The 21,501-nt window shown below is 46.7% G+C and overlaps 1 protein-coding gene across 2 annotated transcripts in view; it reads left to right on the plus strand.

The window, feature by feature from the left end:
* LOC144695870 (mitogen-activated protein kinase kinase kinase 5-like) overlaps positions 1-21,501 on the plus strand; it is a 174,921-nt gene that overhangs the window by 124,254 nt on the left and 29,166 nt on the right. For both annotated transcript variants that reach the window (XM_078566913.1, XM_078566914.1), the window contains exons 18-24: positions 2,465-2,570; positions 3,507-3,664; positions 4,685-4,853; positions 15,126-15,291; positions 15,377-15,542; positions 18,473-18,655; positions 20,585-20,690. In XM_078566913.1, coding sequence (XP_078423039.1) covers positions 2,465-2,570; positions 3,507-3,664; positions 4,685-4,853; positions 15,126-15,291; positions 15,377-15,542; positions 18,473-18,655; positions 20,585-20,690 — 1,054 coding nt within the window. The remainder of the gene's footprint in view (positions 1-2,464; positions 2,571-3,506; positions 3,665-4,684; positions 4,854-15,125; positions 15,292-15,376; positions 15,543-18,472; positions 18,656-20,584; positions 20,691-21,501) is intronic.

Here is a 21,501-nt window from a genome sequence, read left to right on the forward strand (position 1 = left end):
CGGGAATCGCAGGCTTCAACGTTAAGGGACAGGGTCTCTGATATCAGGCACAAGGAGAGGAAAGCAATGTATTGGTTGGCATAGAACATCCTAAAAACAAAAACGGAGAATGTTGGATGGATCAATGATCCCTATGGAGGCCAACAAGGTAAAATAACCAAATTTACCAAATGACCCAAACCAAAATACCAATGGGCAAAACTTCGCTCTTTACAACTTTACCAATCAAACCAAAATCAACAGAGTTAACAGGCAAATTGCATTCAGTATAAATTATAAATTACACTTTAAATAGCAGATATAACAGAGATAGATCTCAGGGGTTTCCTAGGCTTAGCACACTTATCACAAATGGCACCAATTTCAGTCACCAAGCCCTTCAAAGATTTGTAATATGCCTTTAAGAGAAATCAGTATGACATCACTAGAAGTGAAATCTGTCATGTGATCCTGTCTTAGTTTAACTTTTGCTTTGAGCAGAGCACACACACACAGCTCTGATGTCTTCAAGCTTTAAACCCATGTATATCTGTGCACATATGCCCCATTTTAATAAATGAACCCACAGTGTTTACCTAATCCCTTATGAGCGATTGGTGCCTTGTGTCTTATACAGTAAATAAGCCCAAGCAAGATATTATATCATTGTAATAACACGACACAAAGCTCTCAACTTCCTCAGGCTGAATTCCAGTTCCTTTCCTTCAATGCTTTAGCCACCAACTCATATCTGACAGCAGCTTTACTTTCGATTACTTTTAATTCCCTTTTGAATGTCTCAATTGAACCTGCCTCCACTGCACTCTCAGGCAGTGCATTCCAGACCCTAACCACCCGCTGTGTGAAAAGGTTTTTTCTCGTATCACTTTTGCTTCTTTTGCAAATTGCCTTAAATCTGTGCCCCCTCGTTCTCAATCCTTTCACGAGTGGGAACATTTTCTCCCTATCTACCCTGACCTCATGATTTTAAATACCTTAAATATCAAATCTCCTCTCAGCCTTCTTCACTCCAAGGAATATAGTCCTAACTTCTCCAACCTATTTTATTTAATTGAATTTAAGTTCAGTTAATTAATACATCTGGAATAAGCTAGCTTCAGTATGGTGACCATGAAACTACCATTGATTGTTATAAAAACCCATCTGGTTCACTAATGTCCTTTAGGAAAGGAAATCTGCTATCCTTACCCGATCTGGCCTACATGTGACTCCTGACCCACAGCAATGTGGTTGAATCTTAATTGCCCTCTGAAATGGGCCTAGCAAGCCACTCAGTTGTGGCACTGAGGGATGGGCAACAAATGCTGGCCTTGCCAGGGCCACCCACACCCCATGAAACAATATTTTTTAAATTGCGCAATCACGCTGGGCACTAAGTGGCAGCACCCCCAGTTTGCCAGATGCCATCACAGTTAGAAGAGGCCATCAATTCAAAATCCTTGGTTAAAGATTTGAAGGGGAGATGAGAAATATTTATTCGCTCCAGAGAATTTTTGGGATCCGGAACATTCTACCTGGAAGCTGATTCCATAAGTAATTTTAAGAGGGAGTTGGACAGATGCTTGAGGACCAGGAACTTACAGGGTTATGGACAAAGGCGAGAATGTGGGATTCAGCAAGTCTGATCATTCGACTGGCTGAATGGCCCTCTTCTGCACTATAGGTTTCTGTGATCCTGTGTAAAAGGTCAGCTCAGTCAGGTCTAGGGAAGCATTAAAAATATCAAGGAATATGTAAATAACAAAAAGGCTTCACTTATCCATTGCTGCTTCTGCAGCCCATTTCTTATCCATCTTCTCTGCCCTCCTCTCTCATCACTCACAAACATGACAGGGTCCCATCCATTCACCTTCTTTTCACCATTTACCCCATCAGCCTTCACATTCGCAACATCTTCCAGCTTACGCGCCACGCACAGTGCGATCCCACTTCTGATTAACACCTTCAACTCTCTGATTTCTGGGGAGACAGTCCCCTGTGTGATCTATCAATTCAACAACTCCCGCTATCTCCAGTTCCAGACACCCCTGCCCTGGTCTCTTTCTGTGCCGCTGCAGGTGATGCATCATCTGCTCTTCATCTCTTCCCACTCCAGTGCCCAGGGCTCCAAACACTCCTTCCATGTGAAATACCAATTTACAGCTAGGTCCTCTAATAGGGACTGGACTTGACATTCACAGTGCTGTGAACTCTGCAATGGGGAGACTGAATGCTGATCAGGGGTCATGCAGAATGGTAATTTTTAACCTATTGATGAGTGACTTATCAGGGAATGGGCTGCAGTGAGGATGGGGAGGTTTCTGATGATTCGATGGTGGGGAGAAGCTGCCAGTTTGGTGAGGATTGCTTGATAAGATGTCCCTTGTATTCAGTGCCTTTTTCTCACTTGTGTCATCACTAACAACATTGCAGGGCTATAGTTTTATATATATTCTTCACTGAAATGTTGTGCCTGTCTTCAAAGGGAGACAACGTCTTGATAAACACATACAGTGGAGTGCTGAAAATCTCTGACTTTGGAACATCAAAGAGGCTTGCGGGAATCAATCCCTGCACAGAAACATTCACAGGTGTGTGTCTGGGCGGGGTGGGGTAAAGAGCAGAGGGTGACTGTCAGTCTCGAGGTCAGTGTAGTTGGTGTTAGTGGGGTTTAGAGACGGGTTTGGCATTGGTGGGGTTCAGAATCTGGTTTGGTGTTAATGGGGTTCAGGGTTGGGTTTGGTGTTAATGGGGTTCAGGGTTGGGTTTGGTGTTAATGGGGTTCAGGGTTGGGTTTGGTGTTAATGGGGTTCAGGGCCGGGTTTGGTGTTAATGGGGTTCAGGGGCGGGTTTGGTGTTAATGGGGTCCAGGGCCGGGTTTGGTGTTAATGGGGTTCAGGGCCTGGTTTGGTGTTAATGGGGTTCAGGGTCAGGTTTGGTGTTAATGGGGTTCAGTGTCGGGTTTGGTGATACTGAGGGTCAGGATCAGGGTCAGGTTTGGTGCTGCTGGGTTTTAGTGTCGGGTTTGGTGTTGATAGATTTCAGTTTCAGTTTGGTTTTGGTGGGTTTCAGTGACGGGTTTGGTGTTAATGGGGTTCAGTGTCCGGCTTAGTGTTAATGGGGTTCAGTGTGGGGTTTGGTGTTGGTGGAGTTCAGTGTCGGGTTTGGTGTTAATGGGGTTCAGTGTCGGGTTTGGTGCTGGTGGTTTTCAGGGTCGGGTTTGGTGTTAATGGGTTTGCATCTGGTTTGGCGTTAATGCGGTTCGGTGTCAGGTTTGATGTTAATGGGGCTCAGTGACAGGTTTGGTGTTAATGGGGTTCAGTGTCAGGTTTGGTGTTAGTGGGGTTCAGTGTCGGGTTTGGTGTTAATGGGGTTCAGTGTCGGGTTTGATGTTGGTGAGGTTCAGTGTCGGGTTCAGTGTCGGTGGTGTTCATTGTCGAAGTCAGTATTCAGTTTGTTAATGGCTTTCAGTGTTGTGTTCTGGCGTCGCTGGGATTGGTCTCTGTCAGTTTTTCTGTGTTCCTTAGGAACTCTGCAGTACATGGCCCCTGAGATTATTGACAAAGGACCGAGAGGTTATGGAAAACCTGCAGATATCTGGTCACTGGCCTGCACTGTCATTGAAATGGCCACAGGAAAACCACCCTTCTTTGAACTGGGAGAGCCCCAAGCTGCTATGTTTAAGGTAAGAAAGCTGACCATGTGTATGTTTTTAGTCTCTATAGGGTTGATTGCAGAGCAGATGGGCAAGGTTTGGATCTCTGGAGAACTATCATCCAGGGTCTCGCTCTCCAGCTATGAGTCCATCTGAGGGCAGAATTGACCCTGGCTGCCCGTGTGTGCCTTGCTAGGCCATCTAAGAGTCAACAACATTGCTGTGGGTCTGGAGTCACATGTAGGCCAGACTGGGTATGGACGGCAGATTTCCTTCCCTCAAGGGCCTTTGTGAACCTGATGGGTTTTACAACAATTGATGATAGTTGTCATGGTCACTACTTCTGAGAATAGCTTTATATTCCAGATTTATTAATTGAATTGAAATTCCACCAGCTGCCATCGTGGGATTTGAGCCCATGTCCTCAGAGTATTAGCCTGGGCCTCTGGATTGTGACTCCAGCAACATTACCACTATGCCACCATCTTCCCCCCATATCTCTCTCATGCTTACTCTCCAGGCATGCAAGGGAAAGAACCACTTGAATGGGTTTCCTATGGATCTGTACCCCATTTGGTGTCAGCTGTTTCAGGAAAGAAAGGGGAGACGAGTCTGTTGTGGGGGGTTGGGTGGGGGGGGAGTGGGGTTGATGTCTTCAATGGCAAATTACACCCAGGACAATTACTTCTTTAATCCTGTTTAAAATATATTATTTGTGTTAGCCATTAACCAAAATGTCAGTTTTCAGACAAGGTTTCTCACCTGGTCCATGGCCCCAGTTTCTGGATGAGCAATGGAACAGCAAGGTGAGGAGAGCAGGGCCCTCCTAGTATACAAGTGCGAGGACCCTTTATGTTCACCCTCAAGTGGTACTGGCTGGTTACAACAGGGGGACCCAGAACTATCATTTCTACCACTCGCAGCCCAATAATTGCGAAGATATATAGTCAAATATAGAGGCTTAATTTTGCAAATTGATAGCGTTAGAGCTCTTCCATGCCATTTCACATTTCCCACTTTGTGCTTGATTCGCTGTTTGTTTGCCTGTAGGTTGGAATGTTTAAAATCCACCCGGAAATCCCAGGGTCCATGTCCCAGGAAGCAAAGGCTTTCCTTCTGCATGGCTTTGAACCCAATCCCGACAAACGGGCCACAGCCGGGGAGCTCCTGAGGGACCCGTTCCTGAGCCGGAAGAAAGCGAAAGCCTCGCCAAAGCCAGGTAGAGGAATGAGTGAGAAAGGGAGCAGGACTGGGCGCCATGGAAATGGGGCTGAACGAGAAGGATGGCAAGAGGTTGCAGTGGGAAGAGGACTGAGTGGGAACAGAAAACAAGGGAAGCTACATTTAATTGCAGGCCGAGGAATTTGACAGAATGAGGAGGAAGGAAACGTGTGAAAATTGCAATGGGAAGCAGGGCATTAGGGATGAATAGGACAGTTGGAAATTGGATTCAGTGGGAAAAAGAAGCAAAGTGAATGGAATGGAACGTAAGAAATAGGAGCAGGAGTAGGCCGTTCGGCCCCTCAAGCCTGCCCCGCCATTCAATAAGATCATGGCTGATCTGCCCCAGGCCTCAACTGCTCTGTCGTGACAGCTCCCCGTAGCCCTCAACTCCCTGATATTTCAAAAATCTATCTACCTCCTCTTTAAATACTTTCAGTGATCTAGCCTCCACAACTCTCTGGGATAGAGAATTCCAGACATTCACTATCCTCTGAGAGAAGAAATTCCTTCACATCTCAGTTTTACGAGTGTCCCTTTATTCTGTAACTATGTCCCCTAGTTCGAGATTCCCCCACTAAACATCTTCTCAACGTCTACCCTGTTAAGCCCCCTCAGAAACTTGTACGTTTCAATAAGATCGCCCCGCATTCTTCTAAATTCTAATGAATAAAGGCCTAACCTGTTTAGCCGTTCTTGATAAGTCAACCCCTTCATCCCAGGAATTGGCCTAGTGAATTTCTTTTGAACTGCCTCCAATGCCAGTATATCCTTTCTTAAATATGGGGACCAAAACTGTACACAGTACTCCAGGTGCGGCCTCACCAACACCCTGTACAGTTGTAACAAGACTTCCTTATTTTTAAACTCCAACCCCATAGTAATACAGGCCAAAATTCCATTTGCCTTCTTAATTACTTGCTGCACCTGCATGCTAACTTTTTGTGTTTCATGCACAAAAACACCCAGATCCCTCTGTGCTGCACTATTTTGGAGTCACTCTCCATTTAAATAATAGTCTGCCTTTTGATTCTTCCTACCAAAGTGCATGACCTCACCCTTTCTTACATTAAATCTACCTGCCAAGTTTTTGCCCACTCACTCAACCTATCTATAACCTTGCAGATTCCTTATGCCGTCATCACAACATGCCTTCCCACCTATTTTTACATCCACAGCAAATTTGGGTAAATTACACTCTCCTCCAAGTCATTAATATAGATAGTAAATAATTGAGGCCCTAAGACTGATCCTTGTGGCACTCCACTAGTTACGTCTTTCCAACCTGAAAAAGACCCATTAACCCTGACTCTGTCTCCTGTGTCCTCAATCCACGCTAATACATTACCCCCAGTACCGTGAGCTCCCATCTTCTGCAATAACCTTTTATGTGGCACATTATCGAATGCCATCTGGAAATCCAAATACACTACGTCTACCGGTTCCTCTTTATCAACACTGCTTGTTATATCCTCAAAGAACTCTAGCAAATATGTCAAACATGATTTCCCTTTCACAAAACCATGTTGACTCTGATTGCGTTAAGCTTTTCTAAATGTCCTGCTATTTCTTCCTTAATAATGGACTCTAGCATTTTCCCAATGACAGATGTTAGGCTGACTGGTTTTTAGTTTCCTGCTTTTTGTTTCCCACCCTCCCACCCTTCTTGAACAGGGGCGTCACATTAGCGGTTTTCCAATCCGCTGAGACCCTCCCGAAATCCAGTGAGTTCTGGAATATTTCGACCAGTGTATCCACTATCTCTGCAGCCACTTCCTTTAAAATCCTTGGATGCAGGCCATCAGGTGCAACTTGTCTGCCTTTACTCCCATTAGTTTGTCAAATACTTTGTCCCTCATAATAGAGACTGTTGCAAGATCTTTCCTTCCATTAGCTCCTTGAGTATCTAATATCTTTGAGATGTTTATAGTGTCCTCCACCCTGAAGACCAATGCAAAATATTGGATTAAATTATCTACCATTTCCGTTCCCCATTATCAATTCCCCAGTCACATCCTCCAAGGGTCCCACACTCACTTTAGCCACTCTCTTTCTTTTTATATAACCTTAGAAGCACTTGCTGTTTGTTTTTATATTTCTTGCCCATTTACTTTCATAATCAATTTTCTCCCTCTTTATTAGCTTTTTAGTCATCTGCTGCTGGTTCCTAAAAAATTCCCAATCCTCTGGCTTATCACTAGTTTTCGCTGCTTTGTATGCCTTAGTTTTTTATTGGATACTCTCCTTGACCACCTTTGTTAATCACGGGTGGTTCATCCTTCTCATCAAGTCCTTCTTTTTGACCAGGATAAATTTTTGCTGAGCGTTATGAAATATCTGCTTTAATGTCTGCCACTGCTCATCCACTGACCTTCCCCTTAGTCTATTTTCCCAGTCTGCTTTAGACAACTCTTTATTCATACCTTTGTAATTTCCCTTATTTAAGTTGAGGTCACTGGCTTGAGACCCTAGTTGCTTGCCCTCAAACTGAATTTGAAATTCTAACATGTAGTGTTGCTACCCCCTAGAGGATCCTTAACTATGAGATCTCTTATTAATCCCACCTCATTACACATAACTAGATCTAAAATAGCCTGTTCCTGGGTCGGTTCTGCAACGTATTGCTCTAAGAAACAATCCCTGATGCACATTACACATTCGTCTTCCATGTTACCCTTTCCAATCTGATTTGTCCAGTCAATATGCAGATTAAATCACCCATGACAATTGTAGCGCCCACCTTACACTCCTCCATAATTTCCCGATTTATACTTTGTCCTACAGTGAGGCAACTCTTCTGAGGCTTATAGATGACTCCCCTTGCTATTCCTTATTTCCAGCCAAACATGATCTGTTGCACCTATATCACGACTCACCACCGCACTGATACCTTCCTTTCTTAATAAAGCTGCCCCACCCCCTTTTCCTTTTCTCCTATTTTTCCGGAACGTCGCTTACCATTGAATATTGAGTTCCCAGTTTTGGTCACCCTACAACCATGTCTCTGTAATAGCTATCAAGCCATATTCATTTATTTCTATTTGTGCTGTCAACTCACTCATTGGTCTTGTTACAAATGCTGCTTGCATTCAGATAAAGAGTCTTAAGCTTTGACTTTTTACCATTATTGCTCATTCTGGTTTTAATTTCTGCTGCACTCTTCTGCTTAGGTTTTCTGCCCCTTCCTGTCACCCTTTGATTATCGTTCACCTCTTCACTACCCTGCACCTCTGCTCTCTCGTTTATTTTTGATTTTTTAAACTTCCCTTCAATTGAATCCTTCCTCGACTAATTAGTTTAAAGTACTATCTACAACCCCAGTTATACGATTCTCCAGGACGCTGGTCCCAGCATGGTTCAAATGAAGCCCGTCCCAATGGAACAGCTCTCTCCTTCCCTAGTACTGGCGCCAGCATCCCATGAATCAGAACCCATTTCTCCCACACCAATCTTTGAGCCACACATTTACCTCTCTAATCTTATTGACCCTATGCCAATTTGCATGCGGCTCAGGTAGTAATCCGGAGATTATTACCTTTGTGGTTCTGCTTTTTAATTTAGGCCCGAGCTGCTCATAGTCCCTCAGCAGAACCTCCTTCCGAGTCTTACCTATGTCGTTGGTACCTACCTGGACCACCACAACTGGATCCTTCCCCTCCCACTCCCAAGCTCCTCTCCAGTGCAGAAGACATGTCCTTATCCTTGGCACTAGGTAGGCAACACAGCCTTCGGGACTCTCTGTCTTTGTTGCAGAGAACAGTATCTACTCCCCTAACTATGCTATCCCCTATTACTACTACATTTCTCTTTTCTCCCACCACTTGAACGGTGCCCTGTACAACGGTGCTGTGGTCAGTTCACTCATCCTCCTTGCAGTCTGTGCCCTCATCCACACTGGGAACAAGAACCTCGTACCTATTGGACAAGGGCACTAGCTGAGGCTCCTCCAAAGCTAAGTTCTAGATCCCTGTACCTGCCTCACTCGTAGTCACACCCTCCTGTTCCTGACCACGGTCAAATTTGATGTAATTAATCTAAGGACTGAAACTGTCTCCTGAAACACAGTGTCCAGGTAACTCTCCCCCTCCCTGATGTGTCGCAGTGTTCTCAGCTCGGACTCCAGCTCATCTACTCTGAGCCGAAGTTCCTCAAGGAGTCAACACTTGCTGCAGATGTGGTCACCATGCATCGCACCGGCGTCCACCAGTGCCCACATACTACAGCTGCAACACATCGCCTGCCCGGCCATCTCTCCTATTTAATTAATTAATTTGGATATTAAATATTTCAAATTGTGAATTTCTTAACAACTCTTCAGCTGTAATAACGTCTCCTGATTTAGACCACTTAGCCAATCAAAAGAGACACGGAATAGATATCTACCATTCACCTACCTGTTTTCCTGTGATGTCACACTTCAGCTCTGACAGGTAGAAACAGGTTGAAAGGGCTCCCTGCTGCCAGTTTTTATCTCCCGCTGTCGCTGCTATTGTCATGCAGGTCCGCTCTCTTCGTGCTCTTTTATCCTGTGTCTCCGCTCTCCTCGCGCTCTTTTATCCTGTGTCTCCGCTCTCCTTGTGCTCTTTTATCCTGTGTCTCCGCTCTCCTTGTGCTCTTTTATCCTGTGTCTCCACTCTCCTCACGCTCTTTTATCCTGTGTCTCCGCCGCTCTCCTCATGCTCTTTTATCCTGTGTCTCCGCCGCTCCCCTCGTGCTCTTTTATCCTGTGTCTCCGCTCTCCTCACACTCTTTTATCCTGTGTCTCCGCTCTCCTCATGCTCTTTTATCCTGTGTCTCTGCTCTCTTCGCGCTCTTTTATCCTGTGTCTCCACCGCTCTCCTCGTGCTCTTTTATCCTGTGTCTCCGCTCTCCTCGCGCTCTTTTATCCTGTGTCTCCGCCACTCTTTTCGCGCTCTTTTATCCTGTGTCTCCGCTCTCCTCGCGCTCTTTTATCCTGTGTCTCCGCTCCCCTCGCGCTCTTTTATCCTGTGTCTCCGCTCCCTTCTCGCTCTTTTATCCTGTGTCTCCACTGCTCTCCTCGCGCTCTTTTATCCTGTATCTCCGCTTTCCTCACACTCTTTTATCCTGTGTATCCACTCCCCTCGCGCTCTTTTATCCTGTGTCTCTGCTCTCCTTGCGCTCTTTTATCCCGTGTCTCCGCCGCTCTCCTCGCGCTCTTTTATCCCGTGTCTCCGCCGCTCTCCTCGCGCTCTTTTATCCTGTGTCACCGCCGCTCTCCTCGTGCTCTTTTATCCTGTGTCTCTGCCGCTCTCCTCGCGCTCTTTTATCCCGTGTCTCCGCCGCTCTCCTCGCGCTCTTTTATCCTGTGTCTCCGCCGCTCTCCTCGTGCTCTTTTATCCTGTGTCTCCACCGCTCTCCTTGCGCTCTTTTATCCTGTATCTCCGCCGCTCTCCTCGTGCTCTTTTATCCCGTGTCTCCGCCACTCTCCTCGTGCTCTTTTATCCTGTGTCTCCGCCGCTCTCCTCGCGCTCTTTTATCCTGTGTCTCTCCGCCCTCTTCGCGCTCTTTTATCCTGTGTCTCCGCTGCTCTCCTCGCGCCCTTTTATCCTGTGTCTCCGCTCTCCTCACACTCTTTTATCCTGTGTATCCGCTCCCCTCGCGCTCTTTTATCCTGTGTCTCTGCTCTCCTCGCGCTCTTTTATCCTGTGTCTCCGCCGCGCTCCTCGCGCTCTTTTATCCTGTGTCTCCGCCGCTCTCCTCGTGCTCTTTTATCCTGTGTCTCCACCGCTCTCCTCGCGCTCTTTTATCCTGTGTCTCTCCGCCCTCTTCGCGCTCTTTTATCCTGTGTCTCCGCCGCTCTCCTCGTGCTCTTTTATCCTGTGTCTCCGCTCTCTTCGCGCTCTTTTATCCTGTGTCTCTGCTCTCCTCGCGCTCTTTTATCCTGTGTATCCGCGCCCCTCGCACTCTTTTATCCTGTGTCTCCGCCGCTCTCCTCGCGTTCTTTTATCCTGTGTCTCCGGTCTCTTCGTTCTCTTTTATCCTGTGTCTCTGCGCTCCTCGCGCTCTTTTATCCCGTGTCTCCGCCACTCTCCTCGTGCTCTTTTATCCTGTGTTTCCGCCACTCTCCTCACGCTCTTTTATTCTGTGTCTCCGCCGCTCTCCTCGTGCTCTTTTATCCTGTGTCTCCGCCACTCTCCTTGTGCTCTTTTATCCTGTGTCTCCGCCGCTCTCCTCGCACTCTTTTATCCTGTGTCTGCCGCTCTCCTTGCCCTCTTTTATCCTGTGTCTCTGCCGCTCTCCTTGAGCTATTTTATCCTGTGTCTCCGCCGCGGTCCTCGTGCTCTTTTATCCTGTGTCACCACCGCTATCCTCGCGCTCTTTTATCCTGTGTCTCCGCCGCTCTCCTCACGCTCTTTTATCCCATGTCTCCGCCGCTCTCCTCGCACTCTTTTATCCCGCGTCTCTGCGCTCCTCGCGCTCTTTTATCCTGTGTCTCCGCCACTCTCCTCGTGCTCTTTTATTCTGTGTCTCCGCCGCTCTCCTCGCGCTCTTTTATCCTGTGTCTCCGCTCTCTTCGCGTTCTTTTAGCCTGTGTGTCCGCCGCTCTCCTCGTGCTCTTTTATCCTGTGTCTTTGCTCTCCTTGCGCTCTTTTATCCTGTGTCACTGCCGCTCTCCTCGCGCTCTTTTATTCTGTGTCTCCGCCGCTCTCCTCATGCTCTTTTATCCTGTGTCTCTGCTCTCCTCGCGCTCTTTTATCCTGTGTCTCTGCTCTCCTAGCGCTCTTTTATTCCATGTGTCCACCCCTCTCCTCGCTCTCTTTTATCCTGAGTCTCCGCTCTCCTCACACTCTTTTATCCCATGTCTCCGCCGCTCTCCTCACGCTCTTTTATCCTGTGTCTCCACTCTCCTCATGCTCTTTTATCCTGAGTCTCCGCTCTCCTCACGCTCTTTTATCCCATGTCTCCGCCGCTCTCCTCACGCTCTTTTATCCTGTGTCTCCACTCTCCTCATGCTCTTTTATCTGTCTCTCCACTCTCCCCGCGCTGTTATATCCTGTGTCTCTCCGCTCTCCTTGCACTCTTCTATCCTGTGTCTCCTGCTCTCTCCTCATGCTCTTTTATCCAGACTCTCTGCTGTCCTCATGTTCTTTTATTATCTGTCTCTGCTGCTCTCCTCACACTGTTTTATCACTCCAGGTCCGATAATATCCAGGTCCTGATGAATCTAGTGACTCTGTCAGATCTTAATGTGATGTTTGGTTTTGAGTTTCTCATCTGCTAATCCTTCCCATTTAACATCCCCGCTCCCTGAGGCTGCGCTCAGGTTAATCAGATTGAATGAAAACGGAAGCAATGCACTGAACAGGAATTGAACTGAATTTGAACTGAATGGAACTGAGGTGAGTCAGCGGGGCTGAACAGGAAGAGGAGGCAGGGAATGGAACTATTTGGAAATAAACTGGAGTGGAAAGTTACAAGAATGGAAGGAAGGGAAGAGGCGGGAAAGGAAAAGTCATGACTGAGACTGAAGGGTGCTGTATGCAGGGGAATGGCACTGAATGGAAATAGAACGGAGTGGAAACAAAGTAAATCAGATTAAAGAAATGGGACAATGCAGGAAAGGGAAACGAGGACAAAATGGGATGCAGCTGGATGGAATTAGAATGGAACTGAATGGGAAGTTAGAGAAAGCGACACTGGATATGTATCCACTGATAAAATGGATAAAGCGGTTTTGTGTGTTACTCAGAGATTACAAGAGATGGCTGGTGTGAATAAAGGAGCAATCACTGTAAATACGGTTCAGTCTTTCTTGTAGTTTAAGTTTCTTCAGTGCCCGTTCTGAAGATTCTCCGCATGTAATGAGGGCTGTAGAAATGTAAGTTATCACATTTTGCGATATGCCTGTTCAGGCAGAGGCTGCACTCCTGGCTTTTCATGAACAGTGGATAAAATCCAATGTCACTCTGTCACAGCCAGCGCCTGGAGATAGAGCAAAGCTCTGTGCTCTGTTGTTTGATCCGCCTACACAGGCCCAGATCTGTACCCTCTTCAGTTAACAAATCAATCTTGGCCAGAGTAGGGAAAGTCATGGTTTTCAGTCAGTCTTTAAGCTTGGAAATCCATCCCACTGCCCATTGATCCTGCTCACTTACTAACACAATGTATCTGCTACAAGATAGAAGCCTCTACCTGTGAAGACATAGTAAATCAGGGGATCTGTGTAAATGATTAAAGCTTACACAACACACAAGAGGAAGAGTATTGATTTACACACACACAAATTTACACTATAAAACTCTCCCCTCTCCCACTCGGAGACTTAAACACGTTACCTAGATCACACTGAAAGAGTGCTGCATTGTCAGAGGTGGTGTCTTGCGGGTGGGACATTAAACCAAGGCCCTCATCTGCCCTCTCGGTGGATGTATAAGACCCCACAGCACTATTAGAGGAAGAGCTGACAGGTACCCACTGGTGTCCTGGCCAATAATTATTGCTTGGCCAACATCTAAAAAACAACTGTCCAGCCATTTATCTCATTGCTGTATGTGGGAGCTTGTGCACAAATTGCCTGCCACATTCCCCTACATTACAACAGTGACTACACTTCAAAGGTACTTTGTTTGCTGTGAAGCATTTTGGACGTCCTGAGGATGTGAAAGTGCTACGTAAATGCAAGTCTTCTCAATGATTTATTGGAGTTGCTCATAGCTGCAGTGATACCGAGTGCCTGTTGGTGGTGGTATTGAGCAAGTTGTATAACCAAAGGCCATCAGTCCGACTGCAGCCCCCACATCAGACAGCACCAACTGCAGGTACTCGGCATCACTGCAGCGCAGACCTGACTCAATTCAGTGATAACACTTTCACTGCTGACTCACAAGGTCATGTCTTCAAGCCCCACCTCAGAGACTTGAGCACAAAGACTAAGCTGACACTTCAGTAATAAGGGAGTGCTGCACTGTGGGCAGTGCCATCTTTTGGATTTGGTGTAAACTAAAGCCCGCCTCATGGTTCAGGACCCTGTAAAAGATCTCGCTGTCTAACCGCTTTTCCATTTTGGATACTAGTGAGCGAGATGGTTCCTCAGAGGACTGTAGCAAGAGCTAAGTTTGTGCCATCATGGGTGGTTTAGCTGCACAGGAGGGGAGGAGGAAGAGTGGAAGTGCTATAGTGGTAGGGGATTCCATAGTTCGGGAAGCAGACAGGCATTTCTGCGGCCGTAGACGTGACTCAAGGATGGTATGTTGCCTCCCTGGTGCCAGGGTCAAGGATGTCACAAAGCGGTTGTAGGACATTCTTTTGGAGGAGGGTGAGCAGCCAGAGGTCTTGGTCCACATTGGGACTAATGACATAGGTAGGAAAAAGGATGAGGTCCTGAAATCAGATTTTAGGGAGTTAGGAAGGAAATTGAAAAGCAGGACCTCAAGAGCAGTAATCTCAGGATTATTCTCAGTGCAACGTGCTACTGAGCACAAGGATAGAAAAACTGAGCAGTTCAACACATGGCTGGCGAATTGGAGTAAGAGGGAGGGCTTTAGATTTCTGAGGCATTGGGATCGGTTCTGGGGCAAGTGAGACCTGTATACGAGGGATGGGTTAGACCTTAACAGGACTGGGACTAAGGTCCTCGCGGGGAGGTTTGCTAGTGCTGTTGGGGTTTAAACTAGGTTGGCAAGGGGATGGGAACCTGAGGGGAAATTCAGAGTGGAGAGGAGAAAAACTGGCAGTGGGAAGTAGTGAAGTGTCAAATGATAAGGAGGATATATCAGAGAGGAGTATCAAGGTAAGTAGAGTACTTGGAGAGTTTGATAGAATTAGAGTAGGCAATAGTAAGTCATTACATGGGGTCAGAATAAGGGGGAAAGTGAAAAAGCTATCTGAAAAGAGAGAATGTGCAAGGTTATGGGGATAAGGCAGGAGAGTGGGATTAGGTAGATTGCTCTTTCAGCAAGCCAGTGCAGACTTGATGGGCTGAATGGCCTCCTGCACTGTAAAAAATTCTGTGATTCTGTCATTATAGCAGTGACAACACTTCAATACTAACCATTCTGAAGATTATCATTGGCTGTGAATTATTTGGGATATCTTGAGATGAAAGCTGTCATATAAATACTGGTCCCCTCCCTCCCCAACTCATCTCAGTGCCCTACATCCTGCCTGCAGCTAAACTCCAGGCATTTTGAAACCTCAATGTGTTGTCTGTGACTGTGTAATCTGTAATCTTCTTTCCCCACAATCTGTTACTGCAGAGCAGCCCTTTAATTCCTTCAGAAGATTTGATTAGGATTTTTTTTTAATCTAGGTGAATTTTATCACAGCCTGTCTGTCCCTGCATCAGGACACCTCAAGGATGGGAGTGAGAATCGACATCCCTTGGATTTCAAACACAATGTGCCTTTCCTGGCTCGGAGCTGCTCAATCCCAGTTCTGTCTGTCAAAAGCAGCTCGCCAAAACAGGAGTTTCTGAGGTAACCTCTCCTCTTTAGTACTAACTGTAATCACTTTATTCAGCTGGAAGTGTTTTAATCAGTCTCCCTGTCTTCCTTCCCCCAGTGTACTTGAGGAACAAGTGGATGACTTCAGCATCCCCTCCTCACCGGAAGAAAATGCTGGACTGTTCCTATTGCAGAAGGACAGCGAGCGCAGAGATATGTTGTTCAAAATCCTGACAGAGGACTGTGAAACTGTGGTCCGGAACATTCTAGAATCCCAGGCACAGGTATGCAAAATCTCACTCCTGAGGTAAATAACTGATGGATTATACACGTGGTGAAAATGAACTGGGCTGGATTCATCTGAGGTGAACTGTTGAAAGGTCATCAACCTGATAAGTTAACCCTTTTTCTCTGCAGATGCTGAGTATGTCCTGCATTTTCTGTTTTTATTTCAGATTTCTGGCATCTGCAGTATTCTGCTTTTGTTTTGATCTGGGATGGCCAGATTTCTAGGTTTCTATCTTCCTAAAGTTCAGTGTGCGGAGAGTAAACTTTCCCCCTCAATGAGCTTAGGTCCATTCCATTAAGCTGTTTTTTTCCGTTTTTAACTACTTGGTGAATTTTTAGCAGTCATGTTGGAGAAGGGAAGACTTCCCACTTTTTAATAATATATCCTCCAACAGACAACCATATGGCTGTGAGTGAGATGGATGGAGATTTATGCGGTCTGCTTTGTACAGTGGGCCGATGTTGGGTTGAGAATGACGACTTGCTTAATTTGGGATCCTTGTAGAGGGGGAGATAGTCATGACAATGCTATTCTAACTCACTACACCACCCGGTCCTCTGAAGGACCCCTGAAGTAGTAAATGCTGTCCCAGTCTGCGTTTCCTCGTTGATCTTCAAGTTGTGCAGGTTTTTATGGCTCTCGTACATGGCCACACGTCAGCTTTTTAGCTGCCCGGTCAATGGAGACCCCCCCCCTCGTGCATGTTATTCCTTTTCTCAGTCACTTCCCTCTCTCTCTCCTTTCTAACTACGTGATGCAGAAAGCATCATGAGTATTGGGATCAGGCTAGGTGAACCAGCTGCTCTTTGCATGTCTGATGTTTCTTGCATGCTCATAGCTCCTTCATTGCAGGGGGACCGGAGGATTTAGACCTTGTTTGGCTTTGTGAAGCTGCTGGGCACACATTCGAACAAACCCAAGCTCTGCATGGGGCGTCAGAGCACCAGCACCATGTGCCACACAAGGGGCAGCGTATCATGCCAGCTGCCCCTCCCGATTCTCCGGCCTTGTCCATCTTTTGAATGAGATGTTAAACTGAGGGCTTGCCTTCCCTCTCAGGTGAATGTAAAAGATTCCCATGGCACTATTCTAAAGAAGGTCTTAGGAGTTACCCCAGGTGTCATGGTCATTATTTATTCTTCAGCCAACCTCATCAAACCAGTTTAATTGGTCACTTATCTAATTGCTATGTGAGGGAGTTTGCTGTGTGCAAATTGGCTACCCTGCTTACTACAGTCACTACACTGTACTTCATCGGCTGTTAAGCATTTTGGGACATTCCATGGCGCTAGATAAATGCAAGTCCGTTTCATTTTACCCAGAGTGGTAGTGAGGTGAGGCTAAGGTTGTCTCTTCAAAGGAGGAAGAAAAATGTGAGCGTTACTTCTCAGCCGCTTCATACACCGTCATGTCATTAAAGTCATAGAGGTCTACAGCACAGAAAAAGGCCCTTTGGCCCATCAAGTCTGCGCCAGTCAAAAAAGTACCTAACTATTCTAATCCCATTTTCCCAGCAATAGGCCCATAGCCTTGTGTGCCATGGCATCGCAAGTGCACATCCAAATACTTCTTAAATGTTATGAGGGTTTCTGCCTCTATCACCCTTTCAGGCAGTGAGTTCCAGATTCCCACCACCCTCTGGGTGAAAAAATTCTTCCTCACACCCCCTCTAAACCTCCTGCCTCGTACCTTAAATCTGTGCCCCCTGGTTATTGATCCCTCCACCAAGGGGAAAAGTTCATTCCTGTCTACCCTATCTATGCCCCTCATAATTTTATACACCTCAATCATGTCCCCCCCTCAATCTCCTCTGCTCCAAGGAAAATAACCCCAGTGTATCCAATCTCTCCTCTTAACTAAAATTCTCGAGCCCAGGCAACATCCTGGTAAATCTCCTCTGCACTCTCTCTAGAGCAATCATATCCTTCCTATAATGCGGATTCCAGAACTGCACGCAATACTCTAGCTGTGGCCTAACCAGCGTTTTATACAGTTCCAGCATAACCTCTTTGCTCTTATATTCTATGCCTCGGCTAATAAAGGCAAGTATCCCATATGCCTTCTTAACCACCTTATCTACATGTCCCACTACCTTAAGAGACCGATGGACATGCACCCCAAGGTCCCTCTGATCCTTGGTACTTCCCAGGGTCCTACCATTCATTGTGTATTCCCGTGCCTTGTTTGTCCTGCCCAAGTGCATCACCTCACACTTATCCGGATTAAATTCCATTTGCCACTGATCAGTCCATCTGACCAGCCTGTCTATATCCTCCTGTAATCTAAGGCAATCCTCACTATTTACCACTCCACCAATTTTTGTGTCATCCGCAAACTTACTGATCAAGCCTCCTACATTCAAGTCTAAATCGTTTACATATACCACAAACAGAAAGGCACCCAACACCGATCCCTGAGAAACCCCACTGGACACAGGCATCCAGTCACAAAAACATCCCTCGACCATCACCCTCTGCTTCCTGCCACTCAGCCAATTCTGGATCCAGTTTGCCAAATTGCCTTGGATCCCATGGGCTCTTACCTTCGTTATCAGTCTCCCATGCGGAACCTTATCAAAAGCCTTGCTGAAGCCCATGTAGACTTTGTCAAATGCATTGCCCTCATCTACACAACTGGTCACCTCTTCAAAAAATTCAATCAAATTGGTCAGACATGACCTCCCCTTAACAAAACCATGCTGACTGTCCTTGATTAAGCCCTGCCTCTCCAAGTGTAGATTAATTCTGTCCCTCAGAATTGCTTCCAATAGTTTCCCCACCACTGACAGGGGCTTTGGAGCAGGAGCTGGCCATCTGTCTGCTCCTTCCTCCTGAGTGAGAACTGTTGCCCGGGCTGTGAGGAGCCTGCTTCATGTAGTTTCTTGTGTTGCTCATGCAATCTTATTCCTTCCTCCCTTGAAAACAGAACTCCAACTCCAAGTTAACATGTGAACACATCTGGCAGCTGGTCACCTGTCTGAAGGACTACATTCGATCTTCGGACCACAAGCTGATTGTCAAAGCCTTGTGCAGCCTGCAGACAGAGCTACACTTTGACAAGGGAGTTCTCAACGAAATCCAGATCATCATCTTCAGCTTCCAAGATGCTGTAAGTGTAAACTCAGTGAGGTCACACGTGGTTGGAACTGTTCACTGTTAAACATGAGGTCCCCAGTTCCTCCCCTCTCACACTGCTGTTCCATATTCATTTCAAGATAAACCCCAGCTTGTTCAGTAAGTGAATGCCCCAAGGACTGGGGCGCTGAGAGACTGGGGCAGATGGGGTGACTGTGTACTGGAACACTATGCTGTGAGACTGTGTAATGAGTCACATGGGGCTGTACTGGTGACTGAATGGGAAGAAAGACCTGCCTTTCATCCTTGGTTTGTTCTGGATCAGTTGACCTTACCTTGGGTTCATTGTAGAGGTTCAAAATGAGTCAAGGAGCTGGATCTTATGGTCCCCTGCCAACGGGTTTTAAGGCCAGGCGGGCTTGTAAAATGCTACGCATGGCCTGCCTGCCACCTACCCATCTGGCCCCAACCTGTCTCCCATTAAGTGCCCCACCGCGCTGCCACCGCTATTTGACCGGCAGCAGGGGGAGACGCACACCAAGCAGGTAACCTGGCAGCCTTAGCTGCGTGGGCTGGTGTCAGATGAGTGGGGGCTGGTACGTCCTGTGCCCATAGGTGGCACCCCCCCCCCCCCCCCAAGGTTAAACTCCCTCTTTAACCCTCACACCCCCCACCCCCAATCCCTGGCCTCACAAACCTGGCTTCCCAACCCCTTTAACCCCCTGTCTGGGACCTGCCAGCCAGACCCTGCTGACACCCTGGATTCAACTTCAGTCCAGCCTCCATTAGTTCCTCTTCTTTAGGTTCTGGCTGTAGTCCTATCAGTGGCCACTGCTTGAACCTTGAACCTGGTGCTGCTGGGACAACAGAGCAGCTGCTGGCCATCCGATTGGCTGAGAGCTTTCTAAGGTGGGACTTCCTCCCCAGATGGCCCCGCCATATGTTAAATGGCTCGCGGGGCAGCCATTATCGGTGTGGATTCATTCCCGCCATCTGAAAAATCCTGCCCAAGGGTTTCTGGGGCTCAGCTCGCTCCAGTCACTCCCAGTGAAAGTTCGTGGACATGTGTTGAGAACAGGGTCAGGATCAGTTGTGATTGGCTCATTGACAATGAACAAATGGCTGCCACGCAGTGAGGAATTGCACTGGGAGGGTGTGAATGTACAGGAGCTAATTACTGCTTTGTTATATAACACCCAGCTGTCACAGTGTTATTGAGTACAGTTACCTATATTAACCCTCTCCTGGGTATGTGAGCGGATAATGGGAGGCAAAGCAATAACAAGTGTTGAGGATAGTTATTAGAACCCAGGAGAAACCAGAGACAGGAAGAGCAGGGTCTTTAACAGGAACTTGCATTTGTCTAGCACTTCTAACATAGTCAAACATACCCAGAGGTGATAGGGAGAGAAGAGGCCATGGAGGGAATTGAAAACAGTAAGGATGAGAATGTAAAAAATCAAGATGTTGTTGGACCAGGTGCCAATGTAGATCAACAATCAGAAGCTTGATGGGTGATCAGGACATGATGCGAGTTGAGCTATGGCCAGAGTTCCAGATTTATAGAAGATGGGACTCCAGCAGGAGAAAACTATAAAGGTGATATACGGGGCAAGTTTTTTACGCAGAGGGTAGTGAGCATCTGGAATTCGCTGCCAGAGGAGGTGGTGGAAGCAGGTACGATAGTAGTGTTTAAGAGGCAGCTTGATAAATACATGAATAGGATGGGAATAGAGGGATACGGACCCCGGAAGTGCAAAATGTTTTAGTTGACGGGCAATATGATCGGCGCAGGCTTGGAGGGCCGAAGGGCCTGTTCCTGTGCTGTACTTTTCTTTGTTCTTTGTTCTTGAGTGTTTAATACCTTTCAGCCAAAGTGTTATCCTTGTGATATCAACGGGGAACTTTGCAGCTCACACAGAGGGGTGATGCTTTTCCTTATTAATGGGGATTTTCTTTCTAGGTGATAAAAATCCTTCGACGTCACCAGATTAAACCCCACTGGATGTTTGGCCTGGACAACATCATTCGTAAGGCCATACAGATAGCCTTCAGCATTCTATTCCCAGGTATGTGGCAGGGCCACTGATTGGTGGGAAGTGCAATCTCCTCCATTGCATAGAACTGTTTCCTCCCACCAACTGCACCTCAAAGTAGAACTTATTTTGTCACTACCCTATCTCAGTACTAGAGAATCTTTGGACAAAACAGCTTCCATCCCCTACAGCGAGTACAAGGGTGGAGATCCTCTCTAGTTTGGAGCGGGGCCTCCAATTCAGAGCTCCACCTTGTACTTTAACACAACTAACTCTATATTGTTGAGTTGTATCAACTCCATTGCGACATATTGGATCACAGAAGGACAAAGCTTCAGAGAATCAGAGAAATTCATAGCATAGAAGGAGGCCATTTGGTCTATTGTGTCTGTACCGGCCAAAAACAGCTCTCCAGTCTAATCCCACGTTCCATCTCTTGGTCTATAGTCCTTTAGGTTACAGCGCCTCAAATGCATATCCAATTTTTTTTAAATGTGATGAGGGTTTCTGCCTCCACCATCCTTTCAGACAGTGAGTTCCAGACCTCGCCATGCTCTGAGTGAGGAAAAAAATTAACTCCGCTCTAATCCTTTCGCCGAGGGTTCTATGCCCCCTGGTTTTTGACCTCTCTGTTAAGGGAAACAGATCCTCCCTATCCACTCAATCTAGATCCACATAATTTTATACACTTCAATTAAATCTCCCCTCAGCCTCCTCTATCTGAAGAAAATAACCCTAGCATGTCCAATATTTCCTCAAATTCTTCATCCCTGGCAACATCATTGTGAATCTCATCTGGACCCTCTGTAGTTCGATCACACCCTTTCCATAATGCAGTGACCAG

Source organism: Cetorhinus maximus, chromosome 21 (genome assembly GCF_964194155.1).
Source record: "Cetorhinus maximus chromosome 21, sCetMax3.hap1.1, whole genome shotgun sequence".
Taxonomy (NCBI): Eukaryota; Metazoa; Chordata; class Chondrichthyes; order Lamniformes; family Cetorhinidae; genus Cetorhinus; species Cetorhinus maximus.